Raw genomic sequence first — 27,681 nt, 5'->3', positions numbered from 1 at the left:
CATGATTCTCTTATACCAACATTCCCTTATGTCCCAAATTATCTCCCCTCCAATATGTCCATTACTATTAATAACATGATCATTGTTTGAATCTCATATAGCTTTCCACATAACAGGTGTCTTTTATATATTCTTACCACAAAACTAATCAATCACCAAGTTCTGCTAATTTTTCTGTTACTCTCATTTACCCTCTGCCTGTCTCAGTTTGCTCAAGTGAAAAATAAGCAAAATAATAGCATCTACCTCATAGCAATAATAGCAAACCTCGTAGGGTTGTCGGTGGGATATTTGCGCAATACTTAGCATGATATCTGGCATACAGTGCTTAATAATAAGATTAAATCAATGAAACAATGTATAGAACAATAACATTGTAAAGATAAATCATTGAAAACTGTAAGGATTGCAAACAATATAATGAGTATCTATGATTCCAGAGAACCAACAATGTAACAAGTATCCATTTCCTCACAGAAAAGTATCACATTCAGAGTGCAAAATGAAATTTTTCTTTTAAATAATGGACCATGAGGGAATTTGTTTTGCTTGAACATACATAAAACCCTTTCAAGAGTTTTTTAGTATTATTTTTCTCATTTATTTTCAGGAAGTAAGTCTTGTAAATTTAGGTTTATCTGTTGTGTTAAATCAAAATTTGTCAATAAAATTAGTTATTTATAGATGATTTTAAAATAGTGGTTCTTTAAAAAATTTAAACAATTAAAAAATATAATGATTCTTCATGTCCTCATTTTCCACCATTCCACCATTGTCACTGAAGAAATAGAGAACTACACGCAACTGAGGATCATTTTAAACATTTTTTTTGTTTCTTTTTTAAAAAAAATTCATTCCCTAGGACCACATTACATATTCCTTAGATTTAGCTATATTGGCTCCCATATTGCAGATAACCTCTGTTGCCCATGCTATCCTCATTATAGAAAAACCTGTCAGAATTGCCCTCACAGGCATAGTCATTGACAAGTCATTTCCATGCTTTAATAGGGCATCAGAGTAGAATTTTGTAATGTTAATATATATATTGCTGCTCTTATTGGGGAAATGTAGTTTGGTAACTATACCTGGAGGGGCTACAGTCATAATTGTTTTTGACCAAGAAAAGAAATTTCATATCACCAAGTCCTTGGCAATGTCAAATGAGTCAATATCAGAAATTGATGCTATCAATGACCATTGCTCAATGATCAGTAATATTAGATATGACTTTAAAGAAGAAGCATGGCATTTGCTTCGCCAATACCGTCTAAGGAACATGTGATCTTTCCATATGATTTGCAGTTAAAACCTTTTGTGTATGTTGCCTCCCCCATCAGAATGTGAGAGCTTTGAAAAGCATGAGCTTCCTTTCTTATTTATCAAAACTTAGCCAGTGCTTTGTATATAAGAATTTAATAAATGCTTTGTTCTTTCACTCATTCATTCATCCTCCAAGGTGTTGCAGCCTACTACTTTTCCAGTGCACCAAACCAGATGATAGTTCTCTTTTGATTCAGACACAAAGAAAACTTTGAGAGAAATGATTATTAACAAACAAAGATTTGAGAGGATCCAGAGTTTTCTTTTTCTAAAATTCTCGGTTCAGAAGTTGAGTTTCTGAAGAACATTGCTGATAATGAGATTGGATTAACTTTCTTAACAATCTTTTTTAGATTCCACTCAGATAGAGAAGACTATTAGTCTCTATACAAGATTGGATAGGGATAAATTCTTTGATTAGATTGCCGTAGGCTAGAGGTAAGTTTAGAAATAAATGATATAATGAATGGTCATTAGAATAGGTAATAACTACTATGATTCAATCAGAGAACCCACTATATAGCAGCTCCAATGACTCAATAGCTTCCCAACCTGGGATTAAAAGTCATTTAGATCAAAGCTTCTTAAACTATAGGTTACAACTGAATGTAGGGGTCATAAAATTATGGGGTTTTTTCAGTGTGAATGTTTAACTTGTATACCTATTTTATGTACCTATGTGGGTCATGTAAAAATTTCCCATGTAAAAAGAGATCACAAAGTGAAAAAAATTAAGAAGTCCTGATTTTTAATCAAAGTAATGCTCTCACATTATCACTTTAATGTATAAGCAAAATCATTGCTTATCTAGAGACTCTCCTGTGAGTTAAGGATCATACTCCTTTCATTATATCTGGATCCCAAGAATGGCTTCCAATCCCAGCCAGAAGATATTCAACACATAATAGACTAGTTTGGAATATAAATTTATTCAATACTAAAAAAGGAGTTTTTTTACTAACTCCACAAAGGAGATTGGGACTGTGGAAATAGAGGATGACTGGAAAGATAAAGGGAACCATCTGTAAATCCTTGGAGGCAGAGCAGGTAACTTTCTCCATTAGTAACCAAAATATCCTCCCCTACAAATTATTCTGCAACACAAAAAGAATAAAGGGAATTATGTTATGCATGTACAAACAACTTGAGACTGAGGTTAATAAGTATCAGTCAAGATAAAAGTATTCATACACACACACACACACACATATACACACACACACACACACACACACACACACGTGTGTAATGTTTGTAAATACCACTGAGAAAACTTAATAAAATTATAATGCTATTAACTTGGTATTACTGATTTCTGATTACAGCTTGGTAATAATCTCCTTTCTAATAAATATTGAAGACTTGAATTAGAATTAATTATTCTGTCTTACCCTACCCATTTTATTGGAACTTTTAAGTGACTTTTTATTACTTAATTTGTATATAATCAAAAGATATTCAAGTCAGTCTGAAATTTAAAAAAAAAACTAATTATTCTCCCCTGGAAACAGCTTTCAAATTCTTCCTCCTATTCAACGTATATAAGGAAAAATAAGAATAAACCCATTAAAAGGGTCTTAGATGCTCAAATAACCTAGGCTTTCCTATAACAGTTGCTTAAAATAATTTATTCTGGTGTTTTTAATATGGAAATTTTCTGACTGCCTGTTTCTTGATGTTCAAAATTAAAATGGCTAAGCCTTTTTATTACTTACTAGAGGTGTTGGTAGCAAATAGTACCCACTTTCTGAGATCAAATTTGTCTTGAAGGCAAATAAAAACTGATTTGGGCTATTTTGAAATCTTAAATAAAGAGATCCCCATTGTGGATCACTACTGAAAAATAGAATTGAGAGCAAATCCCACAGACATGAAGTCCTACCTCCAGAATAATACAAATATCTGATATGCTTTCTAGGAGGGGAGTCTAAAAAACAACTCTCCTATGCTACCATTTCCTACTTACACTTCTTACACTGGTCATGACCCAATATGAGGCTTGTAATTGAATATGAGGATCATAAAGTTACGATTTTTTACCAGCAAATGTTTGATTTGTATACCTATTTTACATTCCTATATACCTGGGGTCGTGTAAAAATTTCTCAGGTGAAAAAGGGTTGCAAATGGAAAAATCCCTGTTTAAAGCATCTTCTCACTACTCTTAATGGACCCAGGAGACTAGAAGAATATGGGAATATACCTCCTGGAGAGTGCTTATAATAAAGGGAAAATAAAGTGAGATGGTTTGCTTGTGAGCAAAAGGTAATGGATAAAAAAAAAAAAGGTTTCATACTTCCATATACATCCCAACTTTCCATTTCTTCCATAGCCACCTGTTCTACTTTATCAAAATCCATACTTGTTGGCCATAAATTCCATTAAAGAGCAAAATATGCCCTCAGACATCTTTCAAAGTTATTCCTAAGAACACTTCAATATTTTCAGGGTTAAAACATTTTCTCCTTATGATTTGCTCCTTGTCATATATAGGGACAAAGGAAAGAAAAAAGGAAAAAAAAAAAAAAACTTTGTCCATCAAATGCCAAGCAATTTATGTTGTGTCGCTGGGGCCAGCATCCTGGACTACAAAAGTGGTGTCTCTCCAGCTTTTGATATCAATGAATAATAGTGGTGAAAAGGGAATCACCTTCTTAATCATCTTCACACATGTTTCTAAGAAAAGAAAGAAAAATTAGTGAGAGAGAGAGTAAAGGGGTTCCAGGATCTAGAAAGACTCCAGCATTTCTTCCCCTGAAAAGGTAAAAGTGTTTTTACCATCATAAATCAACATGAATACATTATCCCTGGAGATCCCAATCATTTCACTGATTTCTCTTAATCTCTTCAAACCTTTGTCAATGTTCTTCAGGGTTCGACCTATAAGCAAAATAAATAACATAGAATTGGGGAATCATGTAAGAATTGAAAAGAATAGGGCAGGGGGAAATGTCTTATAGGAGAAGAAAAGAAGGAATATAATGCTAAAGAGCTAATGTTCCCAATGGTAGGATGGTAAAATAAAATATCCTAGAAACTGAGCTAATTTTGGAACAAGGAATGGCAGTCATTTTTCTCCATTAGAAACTATATCACTCTGGCTTGTACAGATAGGATCTTTCTGGAGTACAGAAACTGGAAGATTAAGTGTTTGGAAAAGAGTAAATATAAAACCCAGGTGTGTGGAGTTAGGAACTGGTCTTACAATTGAAGAAATCTATTTGTGCTACACTTCTCTCCTCCCCAATCCATGGCAATCTATATTTGAGACTGAGTGGAGGCTCGGTCTCATGAGAGCCAGACTGATCATTCTGCTTTTCCATGATCTCCTACATCCACTGTGCTTCTTTAAGGTCATAATTCCCTCTGACTTCAGATCTGTAGTCTCAGCACGTACTAAAAATCTTCAAGACGTTAAGTCTCATCCCTTTCTTTAGGATGGAAATATTCACTATGGCATAGTTCTTATAGTCCGTCTCTATCACATATACTTTCCTAGACCCTGTAAAAGAAAACAAAAGAGTTAATAACTTTTAATATTTGAAATAACTAATCTGAAAATAAAGCAAAACAATACAAACAATATGTGGTAAGGGAAGAAATTCATCAAGTTTGTGATTCCACAATTGGTGGTAAAAGATGAAAACACTGAATGATGACAGGACTCTATAAAATGAGGCATATTAATTCACTGCTGGTAAAACTATAAATTTGCTTGTGTCTTTTAGAAAGCAATAAAGGACTATATAATAAAACAATACACAATAAAAAGTTACCAAAAAACATTCAAACCCTCGAACCCAGTGAACCTTACCTCAGTTTTATTCCCTAAATAAGAAGCAAATTGACAAAAACAAAAGGTCTATGTATACAAAAATATTCAAAGGTGCATTGTTTATAATAGAAAAAAAAGCTGGAAATAAGTAATGTGTTAAATAATTAAGGAATGGCTAGATAAATTGTGGCATATGGATATAAGGGAATATTATTATTCTGTATAGAGAGATATATGAAAAATTCAAAAATACAAGGAAGACCTAAAGCAATAGAAACAGCCAGAAGAATTATAGATTTTGTGGTTATAATTCTATAAATAAAGACCATCTTAAAATGTATCAAACCCAGATTGAATATGAGCAGCTTTAGCTTTTTGAGTCTGATGATGGGAGGCCTAATCAAAACTTAACCTGGTAGAAAGGGAGGGCTAAAAAACATGCATAAGTTTATGGAGAGAACTAGTGCTCATATGTTTCAATAATCCAGGATCTTGGAAGTATTTTATTTGGGATTTTTGAGGGGAGAAAAGGAAGAAACAAAAGAGATAATGTTTTAAGAGTATGAAGGTAATATGATATAATAGAAAGAGAACTGGCTTTGCAGTCAGAGGATGTGAGTTCAAATCCTACCTCTGAGGTTTACTACCTGTGAGTTGTCCTACTACTAGTAAATCACTTTCCTTCTCTGGGCCTCAGTTTCCCCATGTGTAAAAAAAGGAGTGGCGGGTTGACTACATGGCTTCTAAGATACCTTCCAGCTCTAGAATTACAATCTTAATGAAATGTGACAAGATCAAATAGTCAAATTGATGTCCTCAGAGGAAATAATGAGGTGGAGTTAGGGGTGATCCCACAAGATAAAATGGGGCCTCTGGAGCTAAGAAATTAAAAGATTAGGGCCCTAGTTGTGTATTCCAATGCAATATTAGGATAAAGATAAACCAACCCATGTTGCTGAGACTAAGCCAGTTCCCAAGATTACTGATAATACTTACTTGGAAATGCAAACTTCCCTGGCATGTCTACTTGATTGCCCAAAATATTTTCTATAACACATTCATGAAATCTAGAGGGAAAAGAAATACTGTCAGACCAAATCTCCTCCCAGAACATATCCCAAAATTCTTTCTCCCAATACTGTCCCTTATGATCTTTTCATACCCACATTCCCAAGACCTCTTCACTGAAGATCCAGGGCAAGGATATCTCTACTAAAAGCTTGGGCAAAAACCTCCAGATAAAAAGTTCCTCCCAGGGAGCCTCATAGGGCTAGGCAAGTCACCTATGCTGAAAGTGACCACAACCCAGTCTGAAGGGAATGAGGAACTGCTTGTCCTACAAGGAATACTGTAGCTTGAAGGGGCCTTAGACCTCGCTTCTCTTTGTCAAATTCCAGGGTTGTAAGTTCATTGTTCAAGTGAAGTCTTTAAAATAGCAGAGGAAGAAAAAGAAAGTCAACTAAGAAGAAGTTATAGGAAAGTGTCCCCCATTTTTGTCCTTAAATGGATATCTTATTTGACATTCAGTTAGAAGGCATTTCTTAAGGTACCAGGAACTATACTTAGCATTGATGTGTGTGTATGTCTGAATTCATATATGTCTTATTTATATATGATATATACACATAAATATATGTACATATTTATATATGATATATATAACAATTTATAGACTGATAGGTAATTGTGGCTGGATGTAGGAAACTGACTATGACACCAAAGACATCCAAGATGTTTCTGGGGTTAAGAATAAAGGGAACAAATAGAAGAAAACAAGAATTCAGCTTACACTAAAGGAAAGTTAGAAAGAATAAAGAGTGTAGCTCAAATGTTCTAGAAAATATTAGATATTAAGACAGTTACTAATTGCTCACATTTATAAAGCAATATAAGATTTAGAAAACACTTGCCTTACTACAATCTTATCACATTATTATCTCCATTTTATAGATGAGAAAAGTGAGCTTCAGTGAAGCCCTCCATAGTTCGCAAAACTGTTAGTTTCAGGATAGGCCTTTCCTGCCTTCAAAGTCAATGTACTTTCCATTACATTATGAAGCCTCACTTAGCTAAAGGAATAAGGAAGTAGAATGGATGACTGAAAAAGTACACAGAGTTTTCAGGGAATTTAGGACCATGCTACAATTAAAGTGGAAGAATAGAAGAGAAAAGAACCCTTATATGAAAAATGCTGGACAGAAGGTCCAATCAATAAGAGCAGCACCCAAATCTGAATTCTGAAACTATTTTTTTAATGGATGAAAAAACGTTCAATTAGAACCATACTTGATTTCTTTTTTGTTTTATTTTGGTTTTTTCTTGAGGCAGTTGGAGTTAAGTGACTTGCCCAGGGTCATACAACCAGGAAGGGTTAAGTGTCTGAGGTCAAATTTGAACTCAGATCCTTCTTACTTCAGGACTGGTGCTGAATCCACTGTACCAACTAGCTGCCCCCATACTTGATTTCTTAATCCATTAATTTTTCTTGCATGATGTCATAGACTTATTTTCTCTTCACTGCTTGTAGTAGTAAACCTTTCATTAAAATAATTAGCCTGCTGTCCAAAAAGTATGTATAGAACAACTCAAAAACGAAAACTGATAAAGAGGGAGGGAAAGACTGAGGGAGAAAAGAAGAGAAGGATCCATGGAGTAGGGGGGGAAGGTTAAATAACAGCAAGGCAAGTTAATGGGAAGTAGAAGTAGAAGTAAAGTAGAAGAGTTAACAGGGATAGGAAATAAAAGATATTCATAAACACAAAACAATGATCAGGAATAGAATTTATTTTTTAAAAAGTAGTAATAATCATTGATCTCAAACAAAGTCAAACTTTCAATCAAGAGAGAAATCTAAAGGCAGCTAGATAACAGTCGATAGAGCACTAGCTCTGGAGTAGGAAGGAACCAAATTCAAATCTGGCTTCAGACATTTAACATTTACCAGCTGTGGGACCCTGGGCAAGTCACTTAACCCTAACTTCCTTGCAAAAAAAAGAAAAAAAGAGAGAGAAAATTTACATTATATGTTAGCCATATTAATACTGCTTTAGGTCTATGTGTATATGCATATGTACATAAATGCATATATACACACCCATATATATGCATATATGTATATGCATGTATGTATGTGTAGATAGGTATGTGTGTGTGTATGTATACATAAATATATATATCTGTATAATCTGCTTGGAGAAGACAGAGGGGAGAAAAGGGGGGAGAAAGAATAAAGGGAAAAAAGCACAAAAGAGAATAAAAGAAAATCTACAAGGATGCAAAGAAAAGATGGATAGTCATAAATGTCTTCTATTAATATATAAGCTTTCTTGAAATGAAAATATATTGTTATATATTTTGAATCCTCCCTGATATCCTGCTGGGCACATGACAATGTTTTGTTTTGTTTTCCTTTTTCTGCCTTTCTTTTTTTTATGTTGTTTTTTTTTCTTATTTTGCATTTAAGTTTTATATAAATAAATACTTAAAAAAAAAAAAAAACCTAGCCTGAGAGAACATTGCTATCTTAAACTAATTATCAAATTGAGACTCCATTGTCAACACTTACCTGTCAAAAGTAGTTGTCACTCTTATATTATTTTCCACTGGTGTTACAAACACAGCTCCCAACCTCTTGATACCTTTTTGTTTCAAGAATAGGTTAAAATTGGAAGATATTCCAACTTCATACCAAAAGCCTGAAAACTGAAATGAATAGTTCGTTTGGCTTATATAATAATATAATAGCTACTTATTTCCCTCTGGAGAGTGAATTTAGGGAAGATGACTCTGAATATCAATCTGATGGGTCTTTCTCATTGAGGCAAGAATGACTATATACATCATGACTATGTTCTAGATAAGCAAAAGGGAACCTCTTTCTAAACATGAGGAATACTGGAATCACTGGACGCATTCCTTACAGAATAATAATATCCCCATCTTATTCAGCCATTCTCCAATTATTGAGAACAGTTTTTTCCAGCTTTTTAAAAAATTATAAACAGTACTTTATTCTCATTCTTATACATTTAGAGCTGGAAGTCATCTAGAATAACCCCTTCAATTTACAGGAGGAAACTAAAGTCATAGCAGTTAAATAATCTAGCTAAAATCACTCAGATAACAAGTTGAAGATCTGGAACTTGAACCCTAATCTCCTGATTCCCAAACCAGTATTCTCTTCCCTTGTACATCAAAGTCTTCCCTTTAAATCCATGAGAGTAATATCTGTGCATCTGCATGGAGAATGTCCCCAAGGCTGAATGGTTGAGAGATAAATCTGGCCAACCACAGCCTGAATGGCTTCTGGGAAAGTTAGATTCTTCCCAGGGTCAGCTAAATGGCATATTGGATAGAGTCAGTCTTCTCTAGAGTCATTCCAGTTTCAGACACTTCATACATACTAGCTGTATAATCTTGGGCAAGTTATTTAACAAGAAAGAAAGAAAGAAAGAAAGAAAGAAAGAAAGAAAGAAAGAAAGAAAGAAAGAAAGAAAGAAAGAAAAAGAAAGAAAGAAAGAAAAAGAAAGAAAGAAAGAAAGAAAGAAAGAAAGGAAGGAAGGAAGGAAGGAAGGAAGGAAGGAAGGAAGGAAGGAAGGAAGGAAGGAAGGAAGAAGAGAGGGAGGGAGGGAGGGAGGGAAGGAGAAAGAAAGAAAGAAAGAGAGAGAGAGAGGGAGGGAGAGAGGGAGGGAGGGAGGGAGGGAAGGAGGAAGAAAGAAAAAGAAAGAAAGAAAGAAAGAAAGAAAGAAAGAAAAGAAAGAAAGAAAGAAAGAAAGAAAGGAAGAAAGAAAGAAAGAAAGAAAGGAGGAGGGAGGAAGGAGGAAGGAAGGAGAGAAGAAAGAAGAGAAGGAAGGAAGGGAAAAAGGAAGGAAGGAAGGAAGAGTGAAAGGGAAAGAGGGAGAGAAAGGAAGGAAGGAAGGAAGGAAGGAAGGAAGGAAGGAAGGAAGGAAGGAAGGAAGGAAGGAAGGAAGGAAGGAAGGAAGGAAGAAGGAAGGAAAGGAAGGAAGGAAGGAAGGAAGAAGGGAAGGAGGGAGGGAAGGAGAGATGGAGGGAGGGAAGGAAGAAGGGAGGAAGAGAGGGAGGGAGGGAAGAAGTTATACTCCCCTAAATGTGTATGCCCCAAGACAGAGAAGAACAATAGCATGTAAAAGGTTCTGAAACCCCCATCCATTCTTCTTTCCAATTCACCATTAGAGCTTTAGAGTTGGTATTATTTTCCTGGAGATATTCTTTATCCCACGTATAAAATTCATTTCCGGGTTATAATCACTTTCTTCCTCCCCTGGAAGTGGTACCTGAGCAGGACAGATCTCAAAAGCTACAACAGCTCTGTCTGGGATTGAAAGCTGAGTTCCTTCCATACAACTGCTAAATGAAGAAACTGCCCAGGTAGGGCCCATCCTGGTAAATCTTAATCAAGTGTCTCCCTCTCCCCCACTGACAATACCTTTGATCTTCACTCCCAAACAGAAAAACAAAAATTACCTTTTTTAAATCAAATTTCTCCTTGGAGAAAATCTTTTGTGCCCTTAACACAGTGAGCATTCCTAAAAGAATGCTAAGCAAGACAGTCTTCATTCTGTCTATCTGACCCGGAGTAGCCTTAAGAATCAATGATGACTGAAGGAAAGGAGAGTCGCAGGTGCCTACAGTCCCTGGATTTATATTCTTCTGCATGTTGTATAATAACTGCAAGGAACTCATTAAGCAAATCTTGGTCACAAGATAGAACTTAACTGAATTTTCCTCAAAGGTGGAGCTCAATCAGGTGTAAACTCACACCTACCATTTGGATGCTGGGGCTCTGGGTTGAAAAAAGCAATCTGCCATAGGGAGATATCCCCTGTCCAGGAAATATAACATAAAAAAGTGTGATATCATCAAAATCAATCAATCAATCAGCATTTATTAAGAGCCTTCTTTATGCCAGTTACTGTGCTGGGATCTAGAAATACAGTAGTTCTTGTCCTCAAAGAGTTTAAATTCTATTAGGGGAGACACATAAATCAGCAAATACTTAAAAAAAAAAAAAAAGTAATGGGGAGGATGTTTTGAGAGAGATATAGTTCTACCTATGAGTTCCTTTGCTTTATTCTGTACTTTTGGACTAGGCAGAATGGACAAAGTAAGAAACACATAAATGAAGTATTTGGAATAAAAATCAAGCCTGGGTCATTTGTTATCCTGCTGTCCCATTCTAATCACACATTGTAGGGTTGGGAAACTCATCTGCTAGAGTGATAACTTTTCAGACACAGTCCTGGGGGGCCATCATTTTGTTACCACCTGTCCCCAAAGCCTAAATTGGAACATATAGGGCCCTAAAGACAAGAGTCAAGAGTATGGATCACTCCTATAAAATCCTTGAGACAAAAAAAATTTGATAATGAGTTTTTCCATGTCATTAGAACTCCCCAGAAAAATGCCCAGGCTAATAACAAAGTAGTTCATTCAGACAGCAAATGGATCTCTTTGCCCTTTGCTTCCCTAATGCCTCAGACTCATCCTTTCCCCCCATATTTCCTTTCCCCTTTCTTCACTTTCTAAATCTTCTCTTGCTCCTAGAAAAACTACTTTCCTTTTATTCCACAGTGGAAATGTATTTCTCCTTTAGTTGAGGTGGGAGAGGAAAAAAGGCAAATTCAGGTTGTGACGGTTTCTGCCTTTACATGGGCACCCACATTCCCTCTAAATATTGGAGTTTATTGGGAGCTCACCAATATGGACATTCCTGCCAAGGTTAAAGATTATCATCTGTCCATCCGTGAAACTCTTCTCTGGGCCCTGCCTTTGTGGTTCATTGCAGAGAGTCCACCCAGAGTGCGAGGAGTCTTTCTTCCATTCTCCTGAGAATTTCAGGAGATATTCTCCTGATGGCTGGCTATCTATCAGCTATCCTCCATCTCGACCACAGAGAAAAGTTCTTTAACCATATCAGCTCCTTCTAAAAGTCAGAAGAGAAAGATAATTGGGGATATATATATATATATTGCAGGTTGGGGCAAGATAATGTTAGGGGTTGAAGAGGGGGAACCATGAGGAAATCCTCCAAAATCATTTCCATATTTAAACATATCTATGATCTCACAGATCTGGGAGCTACTTCTAACCATACAGCTCACATTTCTTTATATGTGCTCATGATCCTCTCATCCTTCCCATGTCCTTCCCAAAGTTAAACTATAGAAGGACCACCAAGCATGCTGGAGATTCTATCTCATATTCCCCCAACATCTGGAAAGGTACCTCTAAGCACTCTTCTGTCATCCCTCTGTCTTGACAGACAACCAATATAGCTTCTCCTTCTGTCACACAATTCCTCATTGAAATTATTTATTTCTGATCTTTGGAATGTGTCATAATTGTAGCAGCTTGCCACACTCCTGTAGGCACTTTCCATTACCCCCTGATTAATATCACCTTTGGTTCTTCAGAGCTAGTGAGGTCCTAAATCTTGCTTTCTGGCAGTGGTGATTCCTTCTAATATTTGGAGGGGGAAAATAACAGGAATCTTTCCAAAGTCCTTTTCAGCTTTCATCTTAATTAAAGGGACAGGAGAGATTATTAAAAGGTGGGATTGAAGCAAAAGCAAACAAACCATTGAGCAGAAAAGGCTAGGGTGGATTGGGGGCAGGGAAAGGTAGAAGAAAGCCTTTTGCCCGTAGCACAGTCAGACAAGGCCCCTACACTGCCTTTCAGCTGACTTCTGAGACTTCCCATCATTCTTCCAATACAATATACTTCTCAAAGGAAAAATATAACCTTCAAAGTCAGTTAAATAAATAGGACATTTCAGTGAAAAGAGGCAAGGGATCACCAAATTTAGCAGACAGATTTATAAACTGTGACATCGACTAAAACTAACCCATACATATTGTCGTTTTCTTCAAGACAGAAGAAAAAAACATAGCTCTTTTTCAGTAGACAGGCTATACCAATTTTGGTCAAGTATCTCCTTTCTCTTGACAAATAAACATATCCAAACACCGAAAGGTTCTCTTCACACAGACACATGTGCATGCTCACACACACATACACAGAGTTAGATAAATCATGAATCTTGTTTCCACACATTTTATCCATTTTTTCTGGACTTTTGCAGATTTAGGGACTACAAAAGAGATAAAACAGATGTGGATTGAATCTCAGATTATTTATTTAGCAACCATGATCTCACAGGAGCAAGAGCAAAAAAAAAAAAAAAAAAAAAAAAAAAAGTTATATCCCTTCATGAGCTTCATGTTCACAGCAGGTACTTATTTACTGATAGATGATCTCATCTCCTTCCATCTGTTTCATTCTCTGTGCACTGTCCTCCTGCAAGCATTCAAACCCCATCCCTTATGTATGTTCTGATATATATATATCACCCTAACATCTCTCTCAATGACTAAGTCCAAATTCCTTCACCTTGCATATCATCTTGACCATTGTCTACAATAAATTTCCAACCTACTTTTCTAGCCTTTTTTCCCATTATTCCTTTTAATTCTATGTTGTTGCTTAACTAGACAACTCACAATTGTCTCACCTTTTTTTACTTCCATCCCTTTGCTCACATCTTGCTTTTGGAATGCCCTCCCAACCATCACTCTCACTATCACCTTCTTCAAGACTGAGCTTAGTCTGTCAAGTGTCAAGTGTCTGAGACTACATTTGACTTCAGGTGCTTCTGACTCCAGGGTTGGTGCTTTATTCACTGCATTATCTCACACAATGAAGGGCAGGGGACTTACTGTGAAATATCACATGGGATTTTACTGCCCGACCCAATTTCAATGTAAGTGCTTTCCCTCTGAAGTTACCTTCAATTCCACCCTACCCTGCATCCAGGGCCATCTCCAGTAATCCTGATTTATATTTTGTCATTGGACCCATGTGGATCAAAGCATAGTACTTTCACCTTTTTATTTGTTGTTTGTTTATTTCTCTCTTTCTAATATTTTTTCCCTTTTGGTTTGATTTTTCTTGCACAATATGACAAATATGGAAATATGTTTTAAAGGACTGCACATATTTAAGCTATATCAGATTGCTTGCTGTCTTGGGATAGGGGGAATGTAAAGGAAGGAGGAAGAAAAATTTGGAACACAAAATGTTATAAAATAATTGTTGAAAATTATCTTTACATGTATTTAGAAAAATAAAATATTACTGAGGGAAAAAAAATCTGGCTTACAAAGCAATGTGATTTCAAAGACATCTTAAGATCCCTTTTGTCCCAAAATGTTTTCCACATGGCTTTGCTAAGCATGGTATCTCTCTCTTCACTTTTCCTCTGAAAATCAGTAAGTGTTTCCAGTCACTAATGTATTCATAAACAAAGTTGAGAGAATTGTCTCCGTAAGGTCACCTGTTCAATTCAAACATGTTAATAGCAAGGAGCCTTCTTTACTTTTCTTGTAAGACTAACAGGATTAGATTACTTGGCACTTACCCTGGCACCCTGTGGAAATATGTTAAAAATTGGTGGAAGCTCCATGAATAGGAAGTATAGCAGAGAAAATATCTGGATGATAGAGACTGAGGCTACTAAGGAAAAAAGGCCTAGGAAGATCCTTAGGAGACACTTACTTTAGGGAAACTGCCTAAAACTGGAGAATGAAAAATCGGGTTAGAAGCCTCTGCAGTCTGATTTTGGCCTAAATCACAATTTTGCTCAAGACCAACATTTTTAAGAAGTACATAACCCTAGGTCCCTGTCCAGGTAATGTTTTCCATATTTCTCTCCACCCTAAGTAGTCCAGCCTAGACTTCTCTCAGGACACAAAGATCCTAGAAGTCTGTCCAACTCCTACTCAGGATTGATTGATTGTGTCAGGTTTATGGTCCAGGTTTCAGCACAATGAGATCTTTGTGGGTTAGATAAGATGCACAAAGACAATCTGGACTCCTCATTAAATTCCAGAGTCATTTAAAGTTTATGAATTTCAAAGATATGAGGTTTATGGTGTTCAACATGCCCAGCATTAATGGACCAGTGATGCTCAGAGTAGGAGGTTGGTGCACTGCTGGGTGGAGAAGCATGACAAGACTGTCACCATGCCAGATCTGCAACCCAAACAGGGCCGACCCACCTTCTGACCCAGAGGCCAAAGGGGCTTTGAGAGTCCAACAAACCTGCGTCTGGGATTCAGCCTCACTTTCAGTTTCTACTAATTCTCTAAGATGTATTTCCGGGCTGCAGACAAATGGCATTTAAACTGCAGAGGATCTGGGATGAGGTTAGACCCTCCACTTGTGTCAAACCTTTTGAACTCCCAGGAAACACCTGCCTCCTCTCCCCAACAATCTACAGCTTAAAAGGATTTGTTGCCTGAATCCTAGTCTGCATGAGGAAAAAAGTAAAGGTAATGGAGAGGAGTGAGGAAAAGAGTTAGAGAAACTGTGTCTGAAAGAATCATTCTCTTTCACTCTCTCCCTCTCCCTCCCTCCCTTCTTCTTCTTTTTCCTTCTTTCCTCTCCTCCTCCCCCCCACCCTGTACTCTTATGCTACCCAAACAGCCCCTTGAGTGTAGGAGTGATAGAGGGTTATCATTGGACTGCGTTGATGTAAAAACCTCCGATATTTAGCTGTTCCACTAGAAAACATAAAAAGGAGCAATGTGATAGGGTAGTCAGGTAGTGTGTGCAAGCTCCCCTATTGCTCCCAGAGAAGATACTTCCCCACAAACACTTGACTAGAAGATCCCATCAGTTTGAGCTGTTTCTTCCCTCCCTCCCTCCACCCCACACCCCTGCTGAGGCAGTTGGGATTAAGTGACTTGCCCAGGGTCACACAGCTAGAAAGTAACTGAGGCTGGGTTTGAACTCAGGTCCTCCTGACTTCAGGGTTTGTGTTCTATCCAATGTGCTATCTAACTGCTGGTCTTCTTATTACAATCTTTTACTTCATAATGATAAGAGAGGTCGACATTTCCATCCAAATATATCCTGACTTTTGGATTCCCCTTGGGTTGTTCCTTCTCAAGTTGAAAAAGAACTTCCTAACAGAGTTGTCCAGAAATAGAATGGACCAGGCACTGGAGGTAAGATGAGACCACCATCATCAAAATAATCTAAGCAAAGTCTGGGTTAACCACTCTTATCAGAGACATAAGGAGGAATCCTGTTAGGATAGAAAATTGAGCTGAGATCTCTAAGATCTCTTCCAGCTTGGTCCTTCTATTTTTCTAAAGGTCAAAAATTTTAATTTCCCTTTATTATTCTCTGGGTCAAAATGAACTTGATAAAGATGTGTTTAAGGATCTGTCTGGAGCCTAGTTGGAAATCTTTAAAAGTCTATTTATTCAATACAGAAGAAAAAATTCCAGGAAAAGTCCCAAAGCAGGGTCATAGAGGAGGAACAAGAAGGACTCTCCTGATGGAGTCTCCCGGGAATGCTCAAATATCTCTGATTCCTTACTGATTCCATTTTCTCTGTTGGTGACCGAAGAAGTCTTCTCTAGGCTTTTCCCTGTAGTGTAGAAAGGTTAAAGAGTGTTATGGAATATATAAAGCTACCTCTTCCCCATTCCATTTACCCTTTAGGATCTCCCTCTGTTTTTAACATCCCTGGTCAGGTATACGGAAGAGTATGTACTAATGTGCCATATTGGAGTTGATAGAATTCTATGATTTATCCAAAGCTTCTGACAAACTAAGAGATTTAGCCAGCATTTACTAAATTTGATTCCTGCTAGAAAGTGGAGCACAAATATAGAAATGAAAATCTTGACTCAGGACTTAAAAGGCAAGGCAAGAAATTCTTCTTAAGCAATGAAAAACAGCTGGGAATGGAAGACTGAACAGACATGTGGATATGAATTTTCTCCAAGTAATTCCTCTTGCTAAAGAATAAAGTCCAGTTTTTTGTCAAAATATCTGTATGTCATTGTCTTCCCTTAGTGAGGAGGTTGTGTATCATAGTGGAAAGACTGCTAGGATGAGAGCCTGGGTTTGAAACTCACTTCTCATTACCTATATAAGCTTAGGTAAGACCCTTATGTCCTCTGGGCATCAGTTTATTCACCTATAAATAAAAGCGTTGAACTGGATCCCTTCCAGATCAAAATCTATGATTGTTAGAGATAGGGCTAAAATTCTCCAATTTCACTGGAAACTCCAGTTTGTAGGGAACTCCCAATTGAGGAAATTCCCTCTACCCTTTAGGTCAGCATCTTCTTTGTAAGATGTGGGAAAGAGTTTAGAGAGTGGGAAAATTGTTTAAAATACTGAGTGGTTTACTTACAACAATAACTTGCCCAGGGTCACTTGCCCACACTTTGTTAACAGAAACAAAACTAAAAAATTCCTCATTAGAAACTACCCTTCTCAATGGCTCACCTAAATTAAAAGGAGGGAAAGAAAGGGAAGTATTCAGAATCAGAAGGGGTAAAAATTTGGAACTCAAAATTTTATAAAAGTGAATGTTGAAAACTATCTTTACATGTAATTGAGGAAAATAAAATGCTATTAAGTGGGGGGAAATAAAAACTTCAGAATTAAAGGTAATATTAAAAAACAAGATTGTTATTGTTCAGTTATGTCTGACTGTTCATGATCCCATTTGGAGTTTTCATAGCAAAGATACTTGAGTGGTTTGACATTTTCTTCTCTAGCTTATTTTACATATGAAAAAACTAACTCAAACCATACTGATGACTTGCCCAAGGTCACACAGCTAGTAAATAGCTGAGGCCAGATTTGAACTCAGAAGAGGAGCTTTCTAACTCTGAATTCAGCACTCTGTCTACTGTTTCACCTAAATGCCCTAAAAAATACAAGATATAAATACTCCTTAAAGAAGCAGGAAGAAGAAGAAGAAAAGAAAAAGGAGAAAGAAATCCAGGAGGAGGAAGAGAGAAGGAGGAAATGATGAAGGAGGTAGAGGAGGAGGAGGAAAGGGAGGCAGAGGAAAAGAGGGAGGTGGAGGAGAGGGAGAGAGAGAGGAGAAGAAAGAGGAGGAGGAAGAAGCTATTATTTTCTGTCCCAAATGAAATATTCTTCAGAGAGGAACTACTTTGTCATTTGATGCCAAGGCATATCAAACTTAGCCCTCCTGTGTTAGTGACCATAAGATTATCAGGTGAGGTCAGTCAGGATCCTTAACAGGGAACACTGGGCTGTTAGAGATCCTTATACACTTGATTCTCCACTTTTTTTTCTTTTTCTTTCTTTCTTTCTTTTTTTTTTTTTTTTTTACTGAGGCAATTGGGGTTAAGTGACCTGCCCAGGATCACATAGCCAGGAAGTATTAAGTGTCTGAGACCAGATTTGAACTCAGGTCCTCCTGACTTCAGGGCTGGTGATCTATCCACTGAGTCATCAGTGGCCCCAATTCTCCATTTTTTTGAAAAATGAAGTTTCAGGCTGTGTTCTGAAATCAGGATGAATAAACTCACCTCAATGTTTTCCTGGGAACAAGCATCTGTAGAAATAAAAGCAAGTACAAAATAGTTATAAGATAGACTTGAAAATCAACCTCCAAACTAGGTATTCGTTTATTTGCCACACACAACCATGCCCCCTGCTATAAGACAAGGATATTAAAAAACAAACAAACTAAGTGCTTCTTCTAATGCACCACAAAGCAGATAAAACCTCCCAGGCACCTCCGGACCAAATTCAAGCTTCCTTTGGCTCTAAACCAATGAATATAGTACAAGAAAAAGCTCGTCTAGAGATATTCTCCAAGCCAGCACCTGATTATCTGGATTCCCAGGTCAATGGTTGCTCCCCAGAGAAAGTGGGACCAATGTCAGCACTCAGAGTTTATGCCCCTAAAGAAAACTTCCAAGAGGTGAGGGAAAGAAATGTTGTACCATAAGGAATGACAGGAAGGGACATGTAATGTTAAAGCTCTCGAAGGGCAGCTATCCAAAATAAATAACCTTTCTGTCTTCCAATAGAGCTAAGAGCTACCTGCCTTTGTCATACAAAAGTGACCCATAACAGGTACTTAATAAATAGTTTATTATTTGACAAATCGATTGAACAAAATAACCTCAATAAGTATATCTCCAAAGTTGACAGTTCTCAAAGTGTGGTCCACAAATTCAAGTTCCTTTCTGTTGGTCTCTGAGACTCTTCAGGAAGATGTGAAAGGCCAAAATTAATTTCATAATAATACTAAGACATCATTTGCCTATTAAAATACTTTTCCTTTTCCCAACTATCTCTGTGAGGTCAGATTTTCTTCATAGATTTAAACCATATAATGGAAGAGAGTGAACACAGAAGCAGATGTGAGAATCCAACTGTCATCAGTTAAGCCAACCATTAAAGAGATTTGCAAAAATATGTTTTTAAAATACATCTCTTCTCACTAAATTTTTTATTTTTGAAAATATAGTTAGTTTCCATAGAAATATGTAGTTTATGTTAACATAATAAAGTTATTATTGTTTTAAATAAATTCATAAATATTTTTAAATTTTATCTGATTTAATTTTTTATATAGTAAATATCAATAGATATAACTCCAATAAATTAAAACCCTTTGGGGCCCTCAATAATTTCTACAATTGTAAGAATTCTAACGCCAAAAAGTTTGAGAACCTCTGCTAAAAAAAGAAAAAAAGCTATGGAACCTAGTGAGGCAGTTTGGAAAATCTCTTTATTGTACAGCCCCTTGCTGAGATATTCCCAGCGTAGTAATGCCATCTACATGCCTTAATTGTTTCATTGAATAGGAGCCTACCCATCTCCAACTTATATATGTGCTAAGGGATGGGCAACTTTCTTTATCATCTTCAACAAAGGAAATGGTGATGGAAACATCTTCCATAGTTACCTGACTTAGAGAGCAGAGACATCATGTCATCTTCAAGTCCCACAATAGGATAGAAATCCTGAAATGCTCTCAGAGCCTTGCCACTCACACTCTGGGTCCTACCTGTGGGCAGAGAAAGGATGAACATAAAAGGATTAGAGAATCATAAACTTAGATGTATGTAGATTTAGAGCCAGCAAGGACCTCCTAGACTAATGCTTTCATTTTACATATGAGAAACTGAGGACCAGAGAAATAATATGGCTTGCCCCAAATCACACACAAAAAAAGTAGCAGAAGTTGTATTTGAACAAAAGTCTTTTGACTTTATACCCAACACTTTTTTCCCTATAGCACACAAAGGGACCAGCATTACTAGAATAGGAAAAAGAGGCAGAAAAATTTCATGATAGAAGTTGGATCCAGGACTTTGAAAGTCCAAGCAAGGATTCCTTCAGGAGTGGGTTACCTTCTCCTCCCTCTTTCCAAATTGAGATCAAATTTCTGGAAGCTCCTAACCTCAACATCTTTCCAGGGTGGGGAAAGACAATCATGGAAGATTCTCCCTACCCCATTTTCCCCAAAAGAGTACAATTTCCCTGTTTCTTCCCCCTATGTCCCAAGACTTGATGCTCACATACTGAATAGCTGAACCATGGTGCTGAATACCCCATCCAGCTCCTTGTAGATGTACAGAATGCAGTAGGAATTGTAATCAGTCTCAGCCACACGCACATCCAGGAAGCCATTAGCTAGAAAGGAAGATCTGGTGAGATGCAGGACCAGTTTAGAAACCTAAAATTAAGGCACAGCTTGCCTACATCCAGGACTATTGGAAATGTCTTTATAATGATAGCAAATAGCAAAAAACTAGAAACAAATAATAGAATATTACCATACTCCAAAAAAAAATAAACCTGATAAACACAAAGAAATATAAAAAGACTTAAATGAAATGATACAAAACAAAGTAAGCAGGGTCAAGAAAACAACATACATACATATATCTATAAAATGACAACATTGTAAATGGGAAGAACAATTGCAAAAAGGAATGCTGAAAAATTATAATGATTCAAGTTTGGGCCCAAAAAATACGTATAAGAAATTACTTTTCCTGTTTCTTTACAGAGATGGGGAATTATAATAGCTAATAATAATAGTTAAACATTAAGCAGAATTGAATTAGCTCAGGAGAAATGAGAGCTGTGTGAAGTTAGAGAAGCTACCCAAATTTCATAGGGACTATTTGTATCCAACCTATGGCAGAGCATTTGAGCTTATATTGTTCTAATCAATCACAGTTAGACACACTGAAACTCAATTCTAACATAGTGATGTCATTTTGGTCCTCTTTAAGAACAAAGAATAACAATTAACCAACCAATTCTGTACCAGGCACTGTGCTAAGAGCTTTACAATCATTATTTCATTTGATCTCCACAACTCTTGAGTGGTAGGTGTTATTAATATCCCCATTTTGCAGATGGGAAAACTGAAGGCAACAAAAATTAAATGACTTGCACCAAGCTAGCAAATGTCTGAGGCCAGATGGGAATTCAGATCTTCTTGACTCCAAGTCCTCTTAAACTTGTCCACAAGTCAACTCTTGTTCTCAAGGATTGTAAAATTGGAGGATACCTGAGAGGTATCCTCTTTCATTTTGTAGATGAGGAAACTGAGGCCCAAGGAGGTTTGAGTTGCTTACCTAAAACCATACAGTTAATGTGCATGAGTCAGGATTTGATATAGGTTTCTAACTTGTCCCCTTTGATTCCTCCTTCTTCCTTTCTCTCTATAGCCAATTATTTGTCAAATCCTAGGAATCCTACTTCCACTTTTTCTCTTACATCCATTTCTTCCAATTATCCAATCATTAGTTCAGACTTTTTCTCTCATTGACCAGACAATTATTATAGCCACCTAAAGAGTCTTCCTACTTCCATTCTCCTATTTTTCCATTTTTCTAGCCCCTTTCTAACTTATCCTTCACACTATTACCCATATAATCTCCTTAATGAAACATTATAATTCTATTATTACTTTTCTGCTCAAAAAACTGTTGGTTTTTTGCCTTTAAAATAAAACATAAATTACTAATCCTGATATTCAGTCCTCCCCATCCCCCAGAATCCAATTCACCTTTCAAGGTTCATGTTTTCCTTTATTGTATTCCATGTCCTAGCCAAAGAAGAATACTCTCCTTTCCCTATTTTTACCCTGTCCTCCCATCTCTATGTTTTTTTTCATTTTCTCATCCATTGCTCTACCACCACAGACTTTGGACAAATTACTTAATCTTTGGGAGAACTCAGCTTCCTCATCTACAAAATGAGGTAGTTTACATTGGATGACCCTTGAAGTCCCTTCCAACTCTAAATCTATCAACTATGGACTATGCCTTCAATAGACTCACTTTCCTCCCTGCCCCTTCCCAACCTGTTGAAATTCTTCCTTTCCGGAATGACCAGCAGGATGAATACAGAGAGGCTTGGAGAGACCTACATGGACTGATGCTAAGTGAGTTGAGCAGAACCAGATCATTATACACTTCGACAACGATATTGTATGAGGATGTATTCTGATGGAAGTGGATTTCTATGACAAAGAGACCTAACTGAGTTTCAATGGATAAATGATGGACAGAGACAGCTACACCCAGAGAAGGAACACTGGGAAATGAATGTGAACTATTTGCATTTTTGATTTTCTTCCCGAGTTATTTTTACCTTCTGAATCCAATTCTCCCTGTGCAACAGGAGAACTGTTCGGTTCTGCAAATATGTATTATATCTAGGATATACTGCAACATACTTAACATATATAGGACTGCTTGCCATCTTGGGGGGGTGGAGGGAGGAAGGGGAAAAAACGAAACATAAGCGAGTGCAAGGGATAATGTTGTAAAAAATTACCCTGGCATGGATTCTGTCAATACAAAGTTATTATTAAATAAAATAAAATTTAAATAAAAAAAAAGAAATTCTTCCTTTCCTTCAAGACCTAATACATGTGCTTGATACTCCATGAAGTCTTTTCTGATCTCCTTACCCACCAGAACAAAGTGACCTCTCTCTCCTCAAATTTCTTCTTAACACAGTATTAGGAAGAACCTCTTCCCTACACTTGTTAGTCTTCTTTGTAGCATAATTATATGCAAATATGTTATTCTAATTTCCCACTTCACTTGCTCAGTTTGTAATATACTTAAAGGCAAAGACTAAATCATATTTATCTTTGTAACCCAAGTTCGATGCCTTGTATATAGTAAGTGCTTAATAAATGCTTGTTGAATTAAATTGTTTTAAAAACTAGGCTAGACTCATATTGTAGAGAGTCTAGAATGTCAGACTAAAGGAATTCAATTTTTTATCAATAGAAATTAAGATTCATTAAAGATTTTTCAGCAGCCAAATAAGATAGTCCCAATAATATTCTGTTTAACCATGTCACTTGCTCTCTATATTGCCTTGGATAAGTCACTTAATTTTTTTAATCCTCAGTTTCCTTATCTGCAAAATAAGGATTTTGGACTAGATGATTTATCGGCCCCTTTCATCTCTATATCTATAATCCTATGCATTATGAACATTAAATTAGCAAGAAAATGAAGCACAGTTTGAGGTAAGGAAAGAATAGAGATGAGTAAGGAAACGATTAGAAGTGAAAATAACAGTTAGGAAATTATTGCAACCCACATGTACAAAAATATTTGTGGCAGCCCTTTTTGTAGTGGCTAGAAACTGAAAACTGAATGGATGCCCATCAACTGGAAAATGGCTGAATAAGTTGTGGTATATGAATGTTATGGAATATTATTGTTCTATAAGAAATGAACATCAGGATAATTTTAGAAAGTCCTGGAGAGCTGTACATGAACTAATGCTAAGTGAAATGAGCAGAACCAGGAGATCATTATATATGGCAACAACAAGATTATACAATGATTAATTCTGATGGACATGGCTCTCTTCAACAATGAGATGATTCAAACCAGTTCCAGTTATTTAGTGATGAAGAAAGCCATATATAGTCAGAGAGAGAGAGATCTATGGAAATTGAGTGTGGACCACAACAAAGCTTTTTTCATGCTTTCTGTTGATGTTTGCTTACATTTTGTTTTCCTTCTCAGGTATTTTTTTCTTTCTAGATCCATTTTTCTTGTGCAGCAAGATAATTGTATCAATATGTATACATATATTGGATTTGACATATATCTTAACATATTTAACATGCATTGGACTACCCATCTAGGAGAGAGTGGAAGGGAAAGGGGGGAAAAATTTGGAACAGAAAGTTTTGCAAGGGTCAATGTTGACCCATGCATGTGTTTTGTAAATAAAAAGCTTTAATTTAAAAAAAAGAAATTACTGCAAAAATCCAAACTAGAGTCAATAAGAACCAAAGGGAGGGAATTGACAGTAGGAATGGAAAAGAAAAAATATTGCAGAGATATAATTTGCAATCCTTGACAAATAATTGATTATAGAAAAAGCCAAGGAAAGGATAACTAGAAATTGGTGGTGTTAGTTCTGGGGAGGTTAGCTTTTGGGACCTCTGTTTCTCTGTTCCCCCTGCAGGACCTTCTATGAAACAGAATAAAGGAAAAATATCTGGATGGTGGGCAGAAGAAGGGGATTAGGATCCAGATCAGAGATAAGGTGCAGGTATCATTGGTGTTTGCCTGTTTTGTTGCAATGGAAAAAGAACATTCATCTTTTAATCAAGTAGAGGAAAGTGGGGAAGGAAACAGCTGATACTCTTCAGATGCAATCTGACCTACCAGGCACTTTGAAGTGACCTTCAGAGCCTATCTTTATATAGTCAGCATCCATTGTCTTACAGCCATCAGCCCTAGGGGATCAATAGAGATAGAAATTACACACTAGAAAAATCCTTACCAGCTCTTAGAAGGGGAGTTTTCTTCAGAGTCCCCTGAGAACAGATAGATGGATCATCCACCAAGCAGGACAACTGTGTACAGCTTTCCCATCATCTTATTACCACTGTACCTAGCATTCTGTCTCTATGCTAGGTCCAGTCACCTCAACCACCAAAGAATCTTCCTATGCAAATCACCCCCTACATCTCTGCAGAGGATTACAGTGTGCCCCTGTCTGTACCAGAAGGAAGGGAATCCTGAATGTCCCCACCCACCCCTTATTCTCTACTAAGCCAAAGTACTGATCTCAGCCAGGTTTGATTCCCTGGTTTCATGTTCCACGTCTCTGAAGATCAGCCTCCTTCTAAGCTGGGTCATACTGAGCTCTACTGATTCCCCAACCCCTTCCTGTTCCTCCATGAGCTTATAGTCATAGTCTCACGATTCTTGTTAAACCACTTACCCTGCTTCCCCACTGGAAAATTGGTTTCACTTCTGGAACCACTTTGAGCTTAAGTAGGCTAATCAGCTTTGCTCTTAGCTTGCTCTCAGTTCTAAGTCTCCACAACACTTTCTGGACATCAACCTTGCTCCCAAGGCCTCCTTTCTGCTTCCCCTCTATGTGTTGTCTTTCCCGATAAGAACAAAGATTCTCAAAGATTATCTCACTTCCTTTTATTTGTATCCCAGCTTTTAACACAGTGCCTAGCATATGATAATTGCTTAATATAAGTTTTATCTATCCATTCATTTATCTAGCCCAGGGCAAAGGAAAGTGTGAAGGGAGAGGGATAAAGATCCCCAAATGAGGAAATAAATCATGCTCACCCAGGGAAAGCCATATGAACGGTGAGGTTGCCTCCCTCCGTGGCATTTATTAATCTTGTTGACATTAATATACTTTCCTTCTTGCCGAGGAAGACCTTGCAATCTGACACCATGGAAACGACATACCACAAGCCTGAAAACTGGGGAGAACAGTTTGTGGGCAAAACAATCACAAGACATTCTGCTTGTTCATTCTATTCAGGATACCCAGATGGATAAAAAGATCAGAGAAATTGAATGATTTGCTTGAATAAATCACACAATAAGTCAGAACTCAAGTCACAGTAAGTCAAGAATTCCAGTGTATCTGTCTCCTATGTTTCAGAAGGAAAGGAGAGGTTGAATGAATGCAAAATAGCCTTGGGCTCCCTTGCTTCCTGTATAAGGCTTAGTTTGGGCATCCCTGTCCTAATAATGATTGAAAGCACAAGGGAAAATGGAAAGTAATGCTGTTGGAAAAGAGGCAGTCAGTGGCAATGAGCCCATGGGATAGTCTAACCATGAGTCTCCAGAACAGGGCAGTCTAACTCCCATTCTTGCAGAGGCTGACAATAAAAATGGGCTCTGAGAGAGGCACTATGAGGGAGCTGACCCAAGGGCACATGTGACTGTAAGGTGAGACTTTAAGACATTGGTTACCACAGGGAGGAAGAACCCTCCATGTCAGCAACCTGGCATAAAGTTTTATTCATCCCATTCTAGTTACAGCTTTACCTATAGGAAAGATTTTTTAACAATCACAACAATTAATTAACATTAATTAACAATTAGCTAACTAGTAAATAAATGATCTCATGAATACTGAACATGGCTGAGACTTGCTTAGAAACTAATTGTTAAACTGCTAATGACTCTCAGCCTCCCCTGTCAAGAAGGACTTTAAAAGTTCAGTGCCACAGAGTAGGTGAATAGACAGTGAACAGTCTACAGGAAACATTGAATGGATAGGTAAATGGATGGATGGATCATAAAAATGCAACCATTAGTGGGCCATTAGAGAACCACTCATTGGACCAAATTTGAATTTGATAGGCCATATACCCTGTTCTATCACTACTCACTCAGGTGCAAAAATTACTAATTATACCTCATTATGACAATGATACTGACGATGATGACCAAGGTGACTAACTGAATTTGTGTCCTTTACTATTGTTTTGCTTGTCTGACTGGAACAGAGAATGATAAATCACTGGGAGTTTCAGTAGATCCTTTGAAAGGAAGTGGTCAGAAAAATATCTGAGCTTAGGGAAAACTACAAGTAGGAAATGTTTTGCTGAGCATTTAATCTTCCAAAAAGATTGGACTCTCCATTGGAACTGAATACCCCTCCTACACCACCATCCCCAGCAAAAGAAACAAAAAAGCACAACCATTACCTGTTTGGCATCAAAGTCTGGCTGTACTAGGACATCTGTCTGTACCAAAGACACACAAATCAATCCTAGAAGAAAACTTAGCAGGATGGCCTTCATTTTCTTTGATTAGTGATCTATCCACTTCAGAAATCAATAATGTCTTGAAGGGATGGGTGGCTCCAGAACTTATACCCAGGAGTGACCACCACATATCCAGTTAGCCTGGTTTCCCTCCGTTGAGCTGATTGTGCAAGATCTGAGCTAATAACATCCTGCCTGTCTGGGGTATTAACTTCCTGAGTTTGATAGGCCTGACTCTGTCCATTGTACCATACAAGTGGCTAAGTGTTTTAATCTTGCTTTTGATCTTTTTTTTTTTTAACCATTTTTAATGAGGGCTTTATATTGAGAATATACTTGCCCTTTCATTAAATGTGGAGAAGTAGGATCAAAGTTTGCCCTGGAAATCTGTAGTTGGGGTCTCCTGAGTCTCACTCCTGAGAATTTTTATCAAGCATTTTTATTCACACTTTGAAACTTACTGGGGGCCAATTTTCTAAAAATCCTTTTGATTTTCTCTTGGAAGCTGTTGGTAATTCAGTTGGCTTTGGGATTCCAGTGTATCTTCCAGATGTTTGGGATTAGCTAACATGTTTCAGCATGTCTCTTTTTCCTGGAATATGGTCGACCCAGGATATGGAACTGACTGTGACTCCATTGCAACTTTGTGAATTGAACAGTTCCAAAATAGTGTTTTGTAAGT

The 27,681-nt window shown here is 37.1% G+C and overlaps 2 protein-coding genes across 2 annotated transcripts; both read right to left on the bottom strand.

The window, feature by feature from the left end:
• Nucleotides 1–2,230: 2,230 nt before the first annotated feature.
• Nucleotides 2,231–10,774, bottom strand: LCN8 (lipocalin 8). Its single transcript, XM_051973613.1, has 7 exons — nucleotides 10,583–10,774; nucleotides 8,664–8,800; nucleotides 6,095–6,165; nucleotides 4,721–4,825; nucleotides 4,102–4,203; nucleotides 3,974–3,999; nucleotides 2,231–2,417 (listed from the first exon to the last, which is right to left on the bottom strand). The coding sequence occupies exons 1-7, from the start codon at nucleotides 10,772–10,774 to the stop codon at nucleotides 2,406–2,408; spliced, it is 645 nt and encodes a 214-aa protein (XP_051829573.1). The 3' UTR covers nucleotides 2,231–2,405.
• A 5,586-nt stretch (nucleotides 10,775–16,360) lies between these two features.
• On the bottom strand, nucleotides 16,361–27,035 carry LOC127546583 (lipocalin-15-like). The gene is made up of 7 exons (XM_051973612.1): nucleotides 26,940–27,035; nucleotides 25,561–25,754; nucleotides 24,634–24,704; nucleotides 20,492–20,602; nucleotides 19,872–19,973; nucleotides 18,481–18,506; nucleotides 16,361–16,553 (listed from the first exon to the last, which is right to left on the bottom strand). Exons 1-7 carry the CDS (start codon nucleotides 27,033–27,035, stop codon nucleotides 16,542–16,544), a joined length of 612 nt encoding a protein of 203 aa, XP_051829572.1. The 3' UTR covers nucleotides 16,361–16,541.
• Between the last annotated feature and the right edge of the window lie 646 nt (nucleotides 27,036–27,681).

The sequence above is a fragment of the Antechinus flavipes genome, chromosome 2, assembly GCF_016432865.1.
Source record: "Antechinus flavipes isolate AdamAnt ecotype Samford, QLD, Australia chromosome 2, AdamAnt_v2, whole genome shotgun sequence".
Classification (NCBI taxonomy): Eukaryota; Metazoa; Chordata; class Mammalia; order Dasyuromorphia; family Dasyuridae; genus Antechinus; species Antechinus flavipes.
This window is presented reverse-complemented; position numbering and strand designations above follow the sequence as displayed.

Coding starts and splice junctions, on each gene's coding strand:
- LCN8 (XM_051973613.1), bottom strand. CDS start 10,774: ATGCAGAAGAATATAAATCCAGGGACTGTAGGCACCTGCGACTCTCCT. Junction 8,801..10,582: donor AGAAATTTGATTTAAAAAAG/GTAATTTTTGTT, acceptor TATTCATTTCAG/TTTTCAGGCTTTTGGTATGA. Junction 4,204..4,720: donor TAACGTCTTGAAGATTTTTA/GTACGTGCTGAG, acceptor TTTTGCTTATAG/GTCGAACCCTGAAGAACATT.
- LOC127546583 (XM_051973612.1), bottom strand. CDS start 27,035: ATGAAGGCCATCCTGCTAAGTTTTCTTCTAGGATTGATTTGTGTGTCT. Junction 19,974..20,491: donor CACCATGGTTCAGCTATTCA/GTATGTGAGCAT, acceptor CTCTGCCCACAG/GTAGGACCCAGAGTGTGAGT. Junction 18,507..19,871: donor GTCTCTGCTCTCTAAGTCAG/GTAACTATGGAA, acceptor TTATTTCTACAG/ATGCTTGTTCCCAGGAAAAC.